We start from the raw sequence: 12051 nt of genomic DNA, 5'->3' as shown, positions 1-12051 counted from the left end.
CTTCAGAGTTCAAATCAACCTCAGCACCAATGTCTTCCAAATTTCTACTAGGGTAGCCCATTAAGTCCTACTAAAAACATTCCATGGATTTCCAAATCCAAAATCTCAAAATCTACATTCCTCCAAACAAACAAACAAAAATAGTCAGGCCTATGACAGTAGGTACCTATCTTAAATTTTGACTTAAGGTTTTACTGCTGTGAAGAGACACCATGACCCAAGAAACTCCTATAAAGGCAGACATTTAATTGTAACTGGCTTACAGTTTTAGAAGTTTAATCCATTATTATTACAGTAGGAAGCATGGCAACATCCAGGCAGACATGGTGCTAGAGAAGAAGCTAAGAGTTCTGCATCCTGATTTGACTGCAGCCAGAAGAGACTGACTCTTTCACACTGAGGAGAAGAGCTCACCACCACAAAGCTATACGTCCTCCAACAAAGTCATACCTCCTAATAGTGCCACTTCCCATGGGCCAAGCGTATTCAAACCACCACAGCTAGAATGGTCAGCTTTGCCACACGAGGTCCTGCATAGCCTTGGTACGCTACAAAAGTCCCCATTGGCAAGTAAAACCTCATTAGATGTAGCTATGAATTTTGACCTTCTAAGTCTTATACTTATGAATCATATAAGCCTTTATTCCTGTCTGTGGCACTCAGTGGCAGTTGCAGGAAACAGGAAGGCATACCAAGAATTAGAGGTTGATAATAAACTAAGCACAAACTACCAAAGTCCTAGGAACACCATGGCATGGATGCATCTTAATTACAGACAAAGCACAATCACTTACGTACAGAGGCTTCATGACTAATGTGTTTGTGAGTAGAGTGTTACTATAAGAAAAACAAAACCCAGAGCCTCAGTCCAGTCAGTAAAGTGCTGTGGGAGCACAAACACCTGAACTTGACTTCCAGACCCACAAAAGAAGATCAAGAACTTGCACACACTTGCAATCAGAGCCCAGGGGAAGCAGAAACAGGTGGAGTCCTAGTACTCAGTGAGTTCTAGGTCCCAGCAAGAAACTGTGTCTCCAAAAACAAGGTAGTGGGCCAGCGACATGGCTCAGTCTGTGAAGGTTGTTGCCACGGCTAATGATTCAAGACCCAGACCCAAGACCTAGAGGATGGAAAGTTGGAAATGAGTCTTGGAAGTTGTCATCTGACCTCCTCATATACACTATAGCATGTGCATACATGCACATGTGCAAATGAACAAACATAATTTGAAAAGAAAAGAAGCATACAAAGCATTGCAGTAAAACTAATTTTGAAAGCTATAATGTACAGGCATAAGACTAAAAGGTAGAAACTTGAACAGTGTTCATTTTTGAATTAGATGAAACTTATCCTGTTGCTAGGTCTACTTCTTCTATTTCTTCTTTTGATATTTTTGTTTTGTTTATTGAGATAGGGTCTTGTTACATAGCTCAGGCTAGCTCAGAACCAACAATCCTCTTTTATCAGTCTTCTGTACTTCTTTCCCATAATACATTTATTTACATAATTTTTATTGGATATTTATTTACATTTCAGATGTCATCCTGTTTCCCCATTTCCCCTCCCTAGAACCCCCTATCCCATCCCCCCTCCTCCTTTTTGCTTTTATATCATTTTAATTATATGCATGTATTAAGATCAGTCCTAGGTTGAGGGTCTAGCAATACAATAGATGCAAATAGTCAAGGAACAAGCAAGACAATAAACACAAATAGTCAAAGAACAAGCAAGGCCTTAAACCCAACTATGTGAACACTCCCGTGATCACTGTTTCTAAGGGCTTATCAGGATGACCAAAGTATCTGAGCCAACTTCCCTGCCCTAGTACAAAGTAATTTTCATATTTACGTAATTTTTAAAAATCTACACAGGATCTTCCTCCTCATAGCTATTAGCCAAGTTAGTTTGAACACTTATTTTTTTTTTTTTTTTTTTTTTTTTTGAGAAGGGGTTTTCTCTGTGTAGTCTTGGCTATTCTGGAACTTGATCCATAGATCAGGCTGGCCTTGAACTCAGAGATCTGCCTGCCTCTGCCACCCGAATGCTAGGATTAAAGGCATGTGCTGCTGCCACCCAGCCACTCTGAACACTTGTAATGGTGACTTCTTCATGAGCTCCAAAGCAATCTGCAAGAATGGATTCAAAGCACCGACAATTTGGTTTTTTGGTTTGGTTTGAGACAGACTCTCATATAGAGTGGCTTCCACTTGCTTTGTACCAAGAATGACCTGCTGGGATGACAGGTATGTACACCACACCAATTTATGCAGTGCTGCAACCCAGACCTCAAGCACTCTTCCAACTGGACTACATCCCTTGTCTGAGCTGTGTTTTCTAATTAAACAGAAATAAGGATGTATAAGCAAAGGAGTGTGTGAGATCAAAATGCATGCGCACTCTAGTGAGTTCTTTTTCATGTACACACCCTCTAGGAAGCAGCATGTGAAGTCTGTCTCAGCGTCCCTGAGAGACAGGAAGAGAGGAGCCAGAGCCTTAAGCGTCTCTGGACCAAGCAGTTTTTAGAACATCTTTCAAACTTTTATTTCATTATTTAGAAATATAAGATTTAAGCTTAAAATAGGTATTGTATTTTTGATACCTGTGCTACAATCTCTGACATTTCTTAGCCACAAGGTGGCAGGAATTTCCAAGGCAGATTCTGTCTTAGACAAAGCTGTATCAGAGGACTCCTCTCAAATACAACCTAGGTCTAGAACTGATGGTAACCCATTACCTATAGCATAGTGGAGTGAAGGGCAGAAGGGCAACTTCCAGCAGCTATGAACATGTTGGAGGAACACAATGGCTGCTCACCTGAGCTCTCACCACGTTCTAGCCTTTAAGTTGAGTGTTTTTAAAGAAACAGCTTGTTACAGTAGCTTCGTGAGCTAGGAACAACAGTGATTCCCACTTTAGAGACCAGGGTGGGCCAGGGATGGAGCGCAGACAGTAGAATGGTTTGTTGTTTTGAGACAGGTTTCTCTGTGTCGCCCTGGCTGTCCTAGAACTTGCTTTGTAGACCAGGCTGGCCTCAAACTCAAGAGTCCTGCCTGCCTCTGCCTCCTGAGTGCTAGAACTTAAAGTGTGTACCACCACCAGATGGTAGAGAAGGAAAGACGATTTTAAAGGGAGGGAAAAAAAAAAAAGAGGCAAAGACATAAGAACAGGACAGGCATCCAGCCATCTCCCAAAAAACCCTAGGTTTATCTTGTATGCTCCATCCAACAGGAACTTGGCTGTACCAACCTCTAATACAGATCACTGTAAACATAAGATACTCCCTCAGTGACCTCCTGGTTTACTGAGAGTTAAGCCTGTTGCTCACATGCTTCTATCATCATAGTTGTAAATGGCTGAACAACCATGGCCTAAGAGGTGTTCTTTTCTTTTCTTTTTTCTTTTTTTTTTTTTTTTTTTTTTGGTTTTTCGAGATAGGGTTTCCCTGTATAGTCCTTGCTGTCCTGGAACTCACTCTGTAGACCAGGCTGGCCTCGAACTCAGAAATCCACCTGCCTCTGCCTCCCAAGTGCTGGGATTAAAGGCGTGCGCCACCACCACCCGGCTGAGGTGTTATTTTCTTACTCTTCTTACATGGTAGTTGAAGAACACAACTTGTAAAACATTGACTTTACAAATTCTACAATAAACTGGGCAGTGGTGGCACACGCCTTAAATCCCAGCACTTAGGAGGCAGAGGCAGGCGGATTTCTGAGTTCGAGGGCAGCCTGGTCTACAGAGTGAGTTCCAGGACAGCCACAACTACACAGAGAAACCCTGTCTCAAAAAACCAACCAACCAACCAAACAAACAAATCCTACAATAACATAATGCCCAAGGTCTCATAAAAGAGGCTGTAATATAAACAAACAAACAAGGGGCTGGAGAGATGGCTCAGTGGTTAAGAGCACTGACTGCTCTTCCAGAGGTCCTGAGTTCAATTCCCAGAAACCAAATGGTGGTTCACAACCATCTGTAATGGGGTCTCATGCCCTCTTCTGGTGTGTCTGAAGAGAGCAATGGTAAATACATAAAATAAAATTTAAAAAAGAAAAAAAGCTCCTTAAAAAAAAAACAAAGACACAGGAAAGGAAAACTAATTAGTTAAGCATGTTAAACGCTTCAGTCTCACTTATGAAAGTAAGTAAAATTACCACAACCATTTTCTCCTGCTAAACTGGCAAGGTTTCAGAAAGCCCTGGGAGAATACAGAGAAGCAGTTACACAATTCAAACAAGTCTAAGCTCTGTGAAGATCACACTGTTAAAAACATAAGTCTGGAGGTAGTAGGCTGCTCAGTGGGTAAAGGCGTTTTCTGCACAAGCCTGACAACCTAAGTTCAACCCCGGAGCACACATAAAGGTCTTCACTGACCTGGACATGGTCTACAACAAACAACTGAGTCTACACAGTCATTCTCTGACCACTACTTGATCACAGACGCACGCTTCCTCTCTCTTTCCCGCTTTCGTCTCCCCCGCCCACCAACACACACACCCCAAATCAATTTTTAAATAAATGTTCTCTTTTAATTTATCCTGTAGATACACTCATATATATTAATATATACTTATACATGGTTATATAATAAATACATAATATCTATAAAATGACATATATAATACCTATAAAATAATATATATAAAATATCTATAAAACTGATTTTCTACACTGTTTATAACTAGAAAAAAAGTGAAGTTTTTAAGTACCAAATTTGGACTTAGCTAACTATGGCATTATATATCCCTACAATCACATTTTATGCATTTAGGGAAATACATTCACAGAGGCATTTTTAAATACACAAAACAGTAGTTACTGTGAAAGAATCGAGCCAACTCCTCATCTCTGCCTCGTTTGTGGCTGCCTCACAGAGGCCAAGGTCACTGGCACCATTGCCGGAAGGAGGGAAGCACCAGACATCTCTACAGCTTAGACATCCTGACTCGGAATATCATTAACGTTAAGTTCCATTTGAGTCACACAAATTTCCATCTTCCTCCCTGGCTTCTCTTTCCTTTTCTAGTACTCCCATGACTGCTACCTTTAGGGAACAACCTAGCTGAACTCTGAATGCTTCAAGAAGGAAGGAAGGAAGGAAGGAAGGAAGGAAGGAAGGAAGGAAGGAAGGAAGGAAAAAAGAAAAGAAGGAGGAAGAGGAAAAGACTTTTGGAATGTGCTAATTTAATTTCTTGAAAGTGTTTAAGATGTATTATTTCATGTGACTGTGTGGGCTGCACATGTGGTTGTTGGCCCCCTTTGGTCCCAGTTACATTTCTATTTTCACACCGTGTATGCAAACATAGTCTTATATGTAATATCTAGGAAACATAAGTGAGAGGTAACATATTCACCCTTCTCAGCCTAGCTTAATTCACTTGCATGATCTCTAATTGAACCCATTTTCCTATAAATCATGTAACATCATCATTTTATGCTTTAAAAAAAATTCACTGTGTGTGCCAGGTGTGGTGGCACACTCTGTTAATCCCAACATTTAGGACCCAGAGGCAGGAGGATCTCTGAGTTCAAAGCCAGCCTGGTCTACAGAGTGAGTTCCAGGACATCCAGGGCTACACAGAGAAACCCTGTCTCAAAAAACAAAGAAAACAAAAACAAAACCCAAACAAACAAAAAAATTCACTGCATATATACACACACCACTCCTCCTTGTGCACTCCTCCTTTGTGTTTTTGGGTACCTCAGCCTGCTCCAATCCTAGCTATGCATACAACGCTGGAATAAACATTACGTGCAGTGATACGCTCACCTGCAGTCCTTCAGGTAGATAACCCACGAGGAGTGGAGGCAGGCCAGACCTTCACGTATTGATTACCACACTGGCTGAACCACCAGCAGTAAGGCAGGCTTTCCTTCTGCTCACATCCTCCCCAACATTTGTTACTTGGTTTTTTTGCTTTGTTTTTGTTTGTTTGTTTAATGGTTGATCTTCTGACTAGGAGAGATGGAATTCCAATACAGTGGTTTTCTATCACATCACTAGTAATGTTGAACTTTTTTTTTTTTTTTTTTTTGGTTTTTCAAGACAGCGTTTCTCTGTGTATCCCTGGCTGTCCTAGAACTCACTCTGTAGACCAGGCTGGCCTCGAACTCAGAAATCCACCTGCCTCTGCCTCCCAAGTGCTGGGATTAAAGGTGTGCATCACCACTGCCCAGCAATGTTGAACTTTTTATTGGCTATCTGTATTTCATCTTTGGAGAGTGATCCATTTATTTTACTCGGTCATTTATTGACTGCATTGTTTGGTTTCTTGTTCAGTTTTTGTTTGTTTGTTTCATTGTATTAGATATTATCTAATCTAGATATGTATCTAGATATTAATCTTCTGTCACATGAATGGCCAGCAAAGATTTTGAACTTTGGCAAACTGCTTCTTCTCTTGATTAACATTCCCTGTTTGTTATAGCTTTTACATCTCAAGAGGGTCCCACTGTTAACTGCTAACACTGCTTTCCCTCGAGTTCAGGAAGCCCTTGCCTGTGTCCGTCAGGTATAGCAGCAGCTCCAGCCCTGGGCTTTGTGTCCAGGATTACTCTTCTCATCCGAGGTCTTTATGCTTCCATAGATTATGACACAGACTGTGTTAAAATCACAGATTTCTCTCAGTAGTGTAGCCAGTTTGCTTTATAATATCAATTACCCAGTCCAAAAATGTATAAACTCATTCCATCTTCTAGTATCTTCAATTTCTTTTGAGTGTTTTAAATTTTTCGTTGTAGGCCTTTTTCGTTTTGTTTTTTCAGAAAAGCTAAATACTTTTTATTGTTTTATTTTGTTTTTTTCTATCTGCCTGTCTTTCCTTTTAATTTATTCATTTACTTTACATCCTAATCACAGCCCTGCTCCTTCCTCTCCCTGACCCCCACTTCTCCTCAGAGCAGGCAAGCCCCTCCTTGACCCCCCACCACCAAGCTAAGCATATCTTTCCCACTGAGGCCAGGAAAGGCAGCTCAGCTTGGGGAAGGATCCAAAGGCACGCAACAGAGTCCGTGTCAGGGACAGACCCTGCTCCAGTGGTTGGGGGCCCACATGAAGACTAAGCTGCACATATTGTAGGGGCCTAGCTCCAGTCTCTGCATGCTCTTTGGTTGGTGGTTCAGTCTCTATAAGCCCCCACAGGGCCCAAATTAATTGACTCTGTAGGCCTTCTTATAGTGCCCTTGACTCTTCTGGCTTGCTCAATCCTATCTCCCACTCTTCCACAAGACTCCCTGAGCTCTGCCTAATGTTTGGCTATGGGTCTCTGCATCTGTTTCCATCAGCTGCTGGATGAAGCCTCTCAGGAGACAGTTAGGCTAGGCTCCTTTGTGCAAGCATGGCAGAGTATCATTAATAGTGCCAGGGGTTAGCTCTCTCCCATGGGATGGGTCTCAAGTTGGGCCAGGCATTGGTTAGCTTGCTTTGTTTAGTTTGGTTTTGCTTCCTTGGTTAGGTTTATTCAAAGGTATTTTTATTTAGTTAGTTATCGGATACTATGGATGGGATTATTCCCCTGGTTTCTTCCTCAGTATGTCTGTCATTGGTATACAGAAAGGCTCCCGACTTTTTTTATTTTTTTACTGCTCTATTTTTTGTCCTGCTACTTTGCTCAAGGTGGTTATTCAGCTTTAAGTGTTTCTGGTGGAGTCTTTACAGTTTTACATGTAGGAAAATAAGATCCACCAGTGAGGACAGTCAGACTTCCTTTTAGATTTGTAACCTTTTTTCCTCTCTAGTTCAAGTGCTCTAATAAGACTTCAAGCTCTGTATTGAATAAGAGCAGAGAGCCCAGAGGCTCTTGTACTTGGTCTCCCATCTAGTATGACAGGTTGATATAATATTCTGTATTAGGCTGGGACATTCCTTCTAGTCCTAGTATATTCAGGCCTTTCTCATGATGATATGTTGGATTTTTGTTAAAAGCCTTTCCTGTATGAATGGAAATTAATGGTTTCTGTCTTTGAGGCCATTTATGTATAAAATTATTGATTTGCACATGTTGAAACATCAATACAGATTTGGAAAGGAGCCAAGCTAATCACAGTGAAACATCTTTCTGGTGCATTACTTAATCATTTTCCAAATATTTTATTGGGAAATTTTGCATCTATATTCATCGGGAGGAATTGCCTATAACTTTCTCTTTTTGTTGTCTCTTTATCTAGTTTGGGTATTCAGTTAGTTCTAGCTAGAAAGAGTTTGGTAGTTTTCTTGCATTTTTTAATTTATGGACTAGTTTGAGGAGCACCAGTCTTCCTCAAAACAGATGGCAGAATTCCACAGTGGATCTGTCTGAGCCTGAATGCTTTTAGCCAGGGAACTTTCTTATTAGTGTTTCAGTCTCATTGGCTGTTACAGATCTACTTAAAATCTTTATATTGTCTTAATTTAATTTTGTTTGGTGATAAGCATATAGATGAATGTCCATTTCTGCTAGATATTCCAACTCAGTGGAATACGTGGGATTTTGTTTTTTAAGGTAATTTTTAATGATTTTCTTAATTTCAAAGGTGTCTATCATAATGTCTCCTTTTTCAATTAAGTCTTTTTTTTTAATGACTTATTTATTTTTATGTTATGTACATTGGTGTTTTTCCTGCATGTATGTGTAAAGGTATTGGATCTCCTGGAGCTGGAGTTACACAGTTGTGAGTTGCCATGTGAATGCTGGGAATTGAATCTGAGTCCTCTAGAAGACCAGCCATGCTCTTAACTGTTGAGCCATCTCTTCAGCCTCTCAATTAAGTCTTAACTTGGGTTTTCTCTGTAGGGTCTGCCTCCTGTAGTCCTTTCTGACATCTGGTAGATAGATATCCTGGAACCTGAGTTTGTGGCTCTGATGAGGCTCCCTCTGGCTGAACAATGCTTAGTTCTGATTGAAATTCATTCTCCCGAGAGACAAACTGCTGGCTAGGCTATGCCAGCAACAGGGCTCCAATGGGCTGCTGTCTCCTAAAACAGGCAGCACTCAGAGTAAATACTTTCCAAGATCTTATGGGACTCCTCCCCTTCACATGGAGGCTATCCCTCAAGTTCTACCTGAATTCACACTGCTAAAGATCATTACCCATTTCTCCTTCACGGCTCAGGGATGGCCAGGTAGTCCTTCCGACTCTCTCACAGAAAAAACCAGTCTGTTCCAGCCCTCTACTAGGAAGCAAGTGAGACTTCCAGTCACAGTCCTGGCTGCCTAGGACTCTGTACCACCCCTTCTTTCACGGTTTAGGCTGAGCTACCAAAGGCAGTTTCTGTGGGCCCCTTATTTTCTCTCCCACTGTTGGCAAAATTATCCTGGGTTGATCCAAAAAAGCTGTCAGCTGCAGGTTGCACTGGTTCCGTGCCTGCTCAGTTAGTAAGCTGGGTGATCATGACCAACTCCAGGGAGGAGAGCAACAACATTTAACTGTTGTTAGTTTAATGCAGTGCTAAAGCACCAGAGAATAAGGAGGCAAATTACATAACTTGGAAAACTATTCAGGCCCTTTGTGGAACTAGTTGTATTTTTAGCTTCATACAGCCCTCTGAAAATGGTATTAAAGATAAATTAACAATGGAACAAACCAGAAATCTATGCAAATTTTCAATAGTAATGCAGATTTTTAAAGGCATTAATTGTAGAATCAAAACATACAAAATAAAGTTTCTTTTTGTGACCCACCAGCCCATCTTCAATTTAGAGGACTACACAATTTAAGTGATTATAATAACTTAACCTAGTTATTACAGATAGACAAGAAGTTTCAGCTGCTTACTGTCTAGCTTGGTCCTTACTGGAATAGGTTACATTTACAACTGCTGTTTCCGAGTCCGTGTTCACTGGAGGGAAGAGAAAAACAAAGAATTGGTTAGTTTCTTTCTACTTTCTTCCTGGCATAAATGTAAAAGCAATTCAGAAGACAGGTACCTTGCTCACAGCTCTCCACCACTCCATACTGAACTAGTAAACTATCCAGCACCTAGCAGGAGGGGAGAGAAAATCGTTAAGTTTTGAGTTTCCCAAGATATTAACAGGGCAGGAATATGCTCTCAAATCGCAAGGCATCATGAGGCAAAAAGTCAAAGAATTAACTGGAACTTTGAACTGCAGAACCACAATGAACACTCACTGATTCTCCCTGCTGCCATGCCTACCCATTCTCCATCCCAGCCTTCACCTCTTTTCTGGTGGGTACCTGCAGCCCTCAGCAAACTTGGAAGCAGCTACAGGGCTTTGGAGGTACAGGGCAAGTGCATGCTAGTTCTCATACACAGATCTTACTTCCTCCATGGATTCAAAGTTAAAGAGTTTATCTGTAAGATGGTCTTTTCCAAAGAACTTCCTTCTATAGCTCCACTGAATCTAGCAGGTCAAAGAAAGCACAAGGCACACAGCGAATTAAATCATGCTTGCAGCAGCTGTTAGCACGCATATGCTTGCAAAGGCGGTGTGAGCATTTCTAGATCTGAACAAGAGTGGAAAACATAAATACGAAGCTGTTTCCTCTTTCCTGAGCTGTACACTGTTCTGACAGAGAAGCGATTAAGTAGTAATTATAGGTTCATCATAATAAGAGCTGGGCTCTGTCTCAGCATACAACCTCAGCTGCTCTTAGCTTCCCAGCCCCCTCACGAATGTTAAGCAAAATTAGTTTCTATGTATCTACAGCAAATTACTTATTAATTTAATTGCCAAAATATGAAAGGCAGAAGTCCCTGAAGATGTTCTCTGGCTGCAGGACACAGTAAACTATTAAGAGGCATGCTACATTTTAAAGGTAATTTCATCAGGGTTTCTGCCTTCTTAAGCACTTTTCAAAGGATATTTCACTTTCTGTGGTATATTTTGTGCTTCTGCCTATTGGCTGTCTGGGAAAGTGCTTTCTTCTTCGAGGAAGGTTGACTTCTTTGTGTGTGTGTGTGTGTGTGTGTGTGTGTGTGTGTGTGTGTGTGTACACAAACAGTATTGATTTTTTTATTGGATATTTTCTTTATTTACATTTCACATGTTAGCCCCTTGCCCCAGTCCTCTCCAGACATCCCCTATCTGATCCTCCCTTCCCCTGCTTCTATGAGGGTGCTCCCACTCCGGCCTCCCCGCTCTGGCATTCCCCTACACTGGGGCATCGAGCCTTCACAGGACCAAGGGTCTCTCCTCTTATTGATTCGAAGGTTGACTTCTAACTTGTTAACAGAATGCCTACTTCTTTTTTTCCTTTGAGACAGTCTCACATAACTCAAGCTGGCCTCTCACTCGCTCTGTAGCTGTCATGTGGATGCACTGAAAGCCGAGGCAGCACAAGGGTGGTTGTGGAGAAGAAGAGCAGGCAGTCAGGGATAATTACCTATTTAATATGTTTACTTAATCATTCTTAGTTCTTTCTGAAAGCAATTTGCTCAGTAATTAAATATATTAGCTCTTCGTTTCACTCTGCCACCTCAACTTTCCTACTCCAGAGACAAGGCGAAGTCCTGTGGCCCGTAGACATGTGGCTGAAACCTACAAAACAAAATCAGTGGAGCCGACGTTCTCCAAAAGCTCTGCTGGCAAAGGGGCCAAGACTCCCATCTGCAGAGGGTGTATGATACGTACTTACACATGTGTGCATACAGAATGTAGATACATAATATATACACATACAAATGCACATATGTGTGCATGTTCAAGTAAAATTTGAAGTTTAGGAAATATATATATATATATATATATATATATATATATATATATATATATATATATATGGGGGGGGGGCAGGAAGAGATGGCTCAGTGGTTAAGAACACTGACTGCTCTTCCAGAGGTCCTGAGTTCAATTCCCAGCAACCACATGGTAGCTCATAACCATCTGTAATGGGATTCTGTTCCCTCTTCTGGTGTGTCTGAAGACAGTTACAGTATACTCCTATGCATAAAATAAATAAATAATTCTTTTTAAAAAAAGGAAATATATATCTCACATTTTTACTACATATTATTTTATTAGGTTTCACATATTCAAAACAAAACATCTTAGGAAGTAGTGGCACACATGAATTCCAGGATAGCCAGGGCTACACAGAGAAACCCTGACTTAAAAA

The 12051-nt window shown here is 41.0% G+C and overlaps 1 protein-coding gene across 1 annotated transcript in view; it reads right to left on the bottom strand.

The window, feature by feature from the left end:
- Igf2bp3 (insulin like growth factor 2 mRNA binding protein 3) overlaps window positions 1-12051 on the bottom strand; it is a 122593-nt gene that overhangs the window by 38560 nt on the left and 71982 nt on the right. The window contains exons 4-5 of the mRNA XM_034519604.2: window positions 9903-9954; window positions 9751-9814 (exon numbers count right to left, since the gene is read on the bottom strand). Of these exons, the coding sequence (XP_034375495.1) occupies window positions 9751-9814; window positions 9903-9954 (116 nt within the window). The remainder of the gene's footprint in view (window positions 1-9750; window positions 9815-9902; window positions 9955-12051) is intronic.

This window comes from Arvicanthis niloticus, chromosome 15 (genome assembly GCF_011762505.2).
Source record: "Arvicanthis niloticus isolate mArvNil1 chromosome 15, mArvNil1.pat.X, whole genome shotgun sequence".
Lineage (NCBI taxonomy): Eukaryota > Metazoa > Chordata > Mammalia > Rodentia > Muridae > Arvicanthis > Arvicanthis niloticus.
This window is presented reverse-complemented; position numbering and strand designations above follow the sequence as displayed.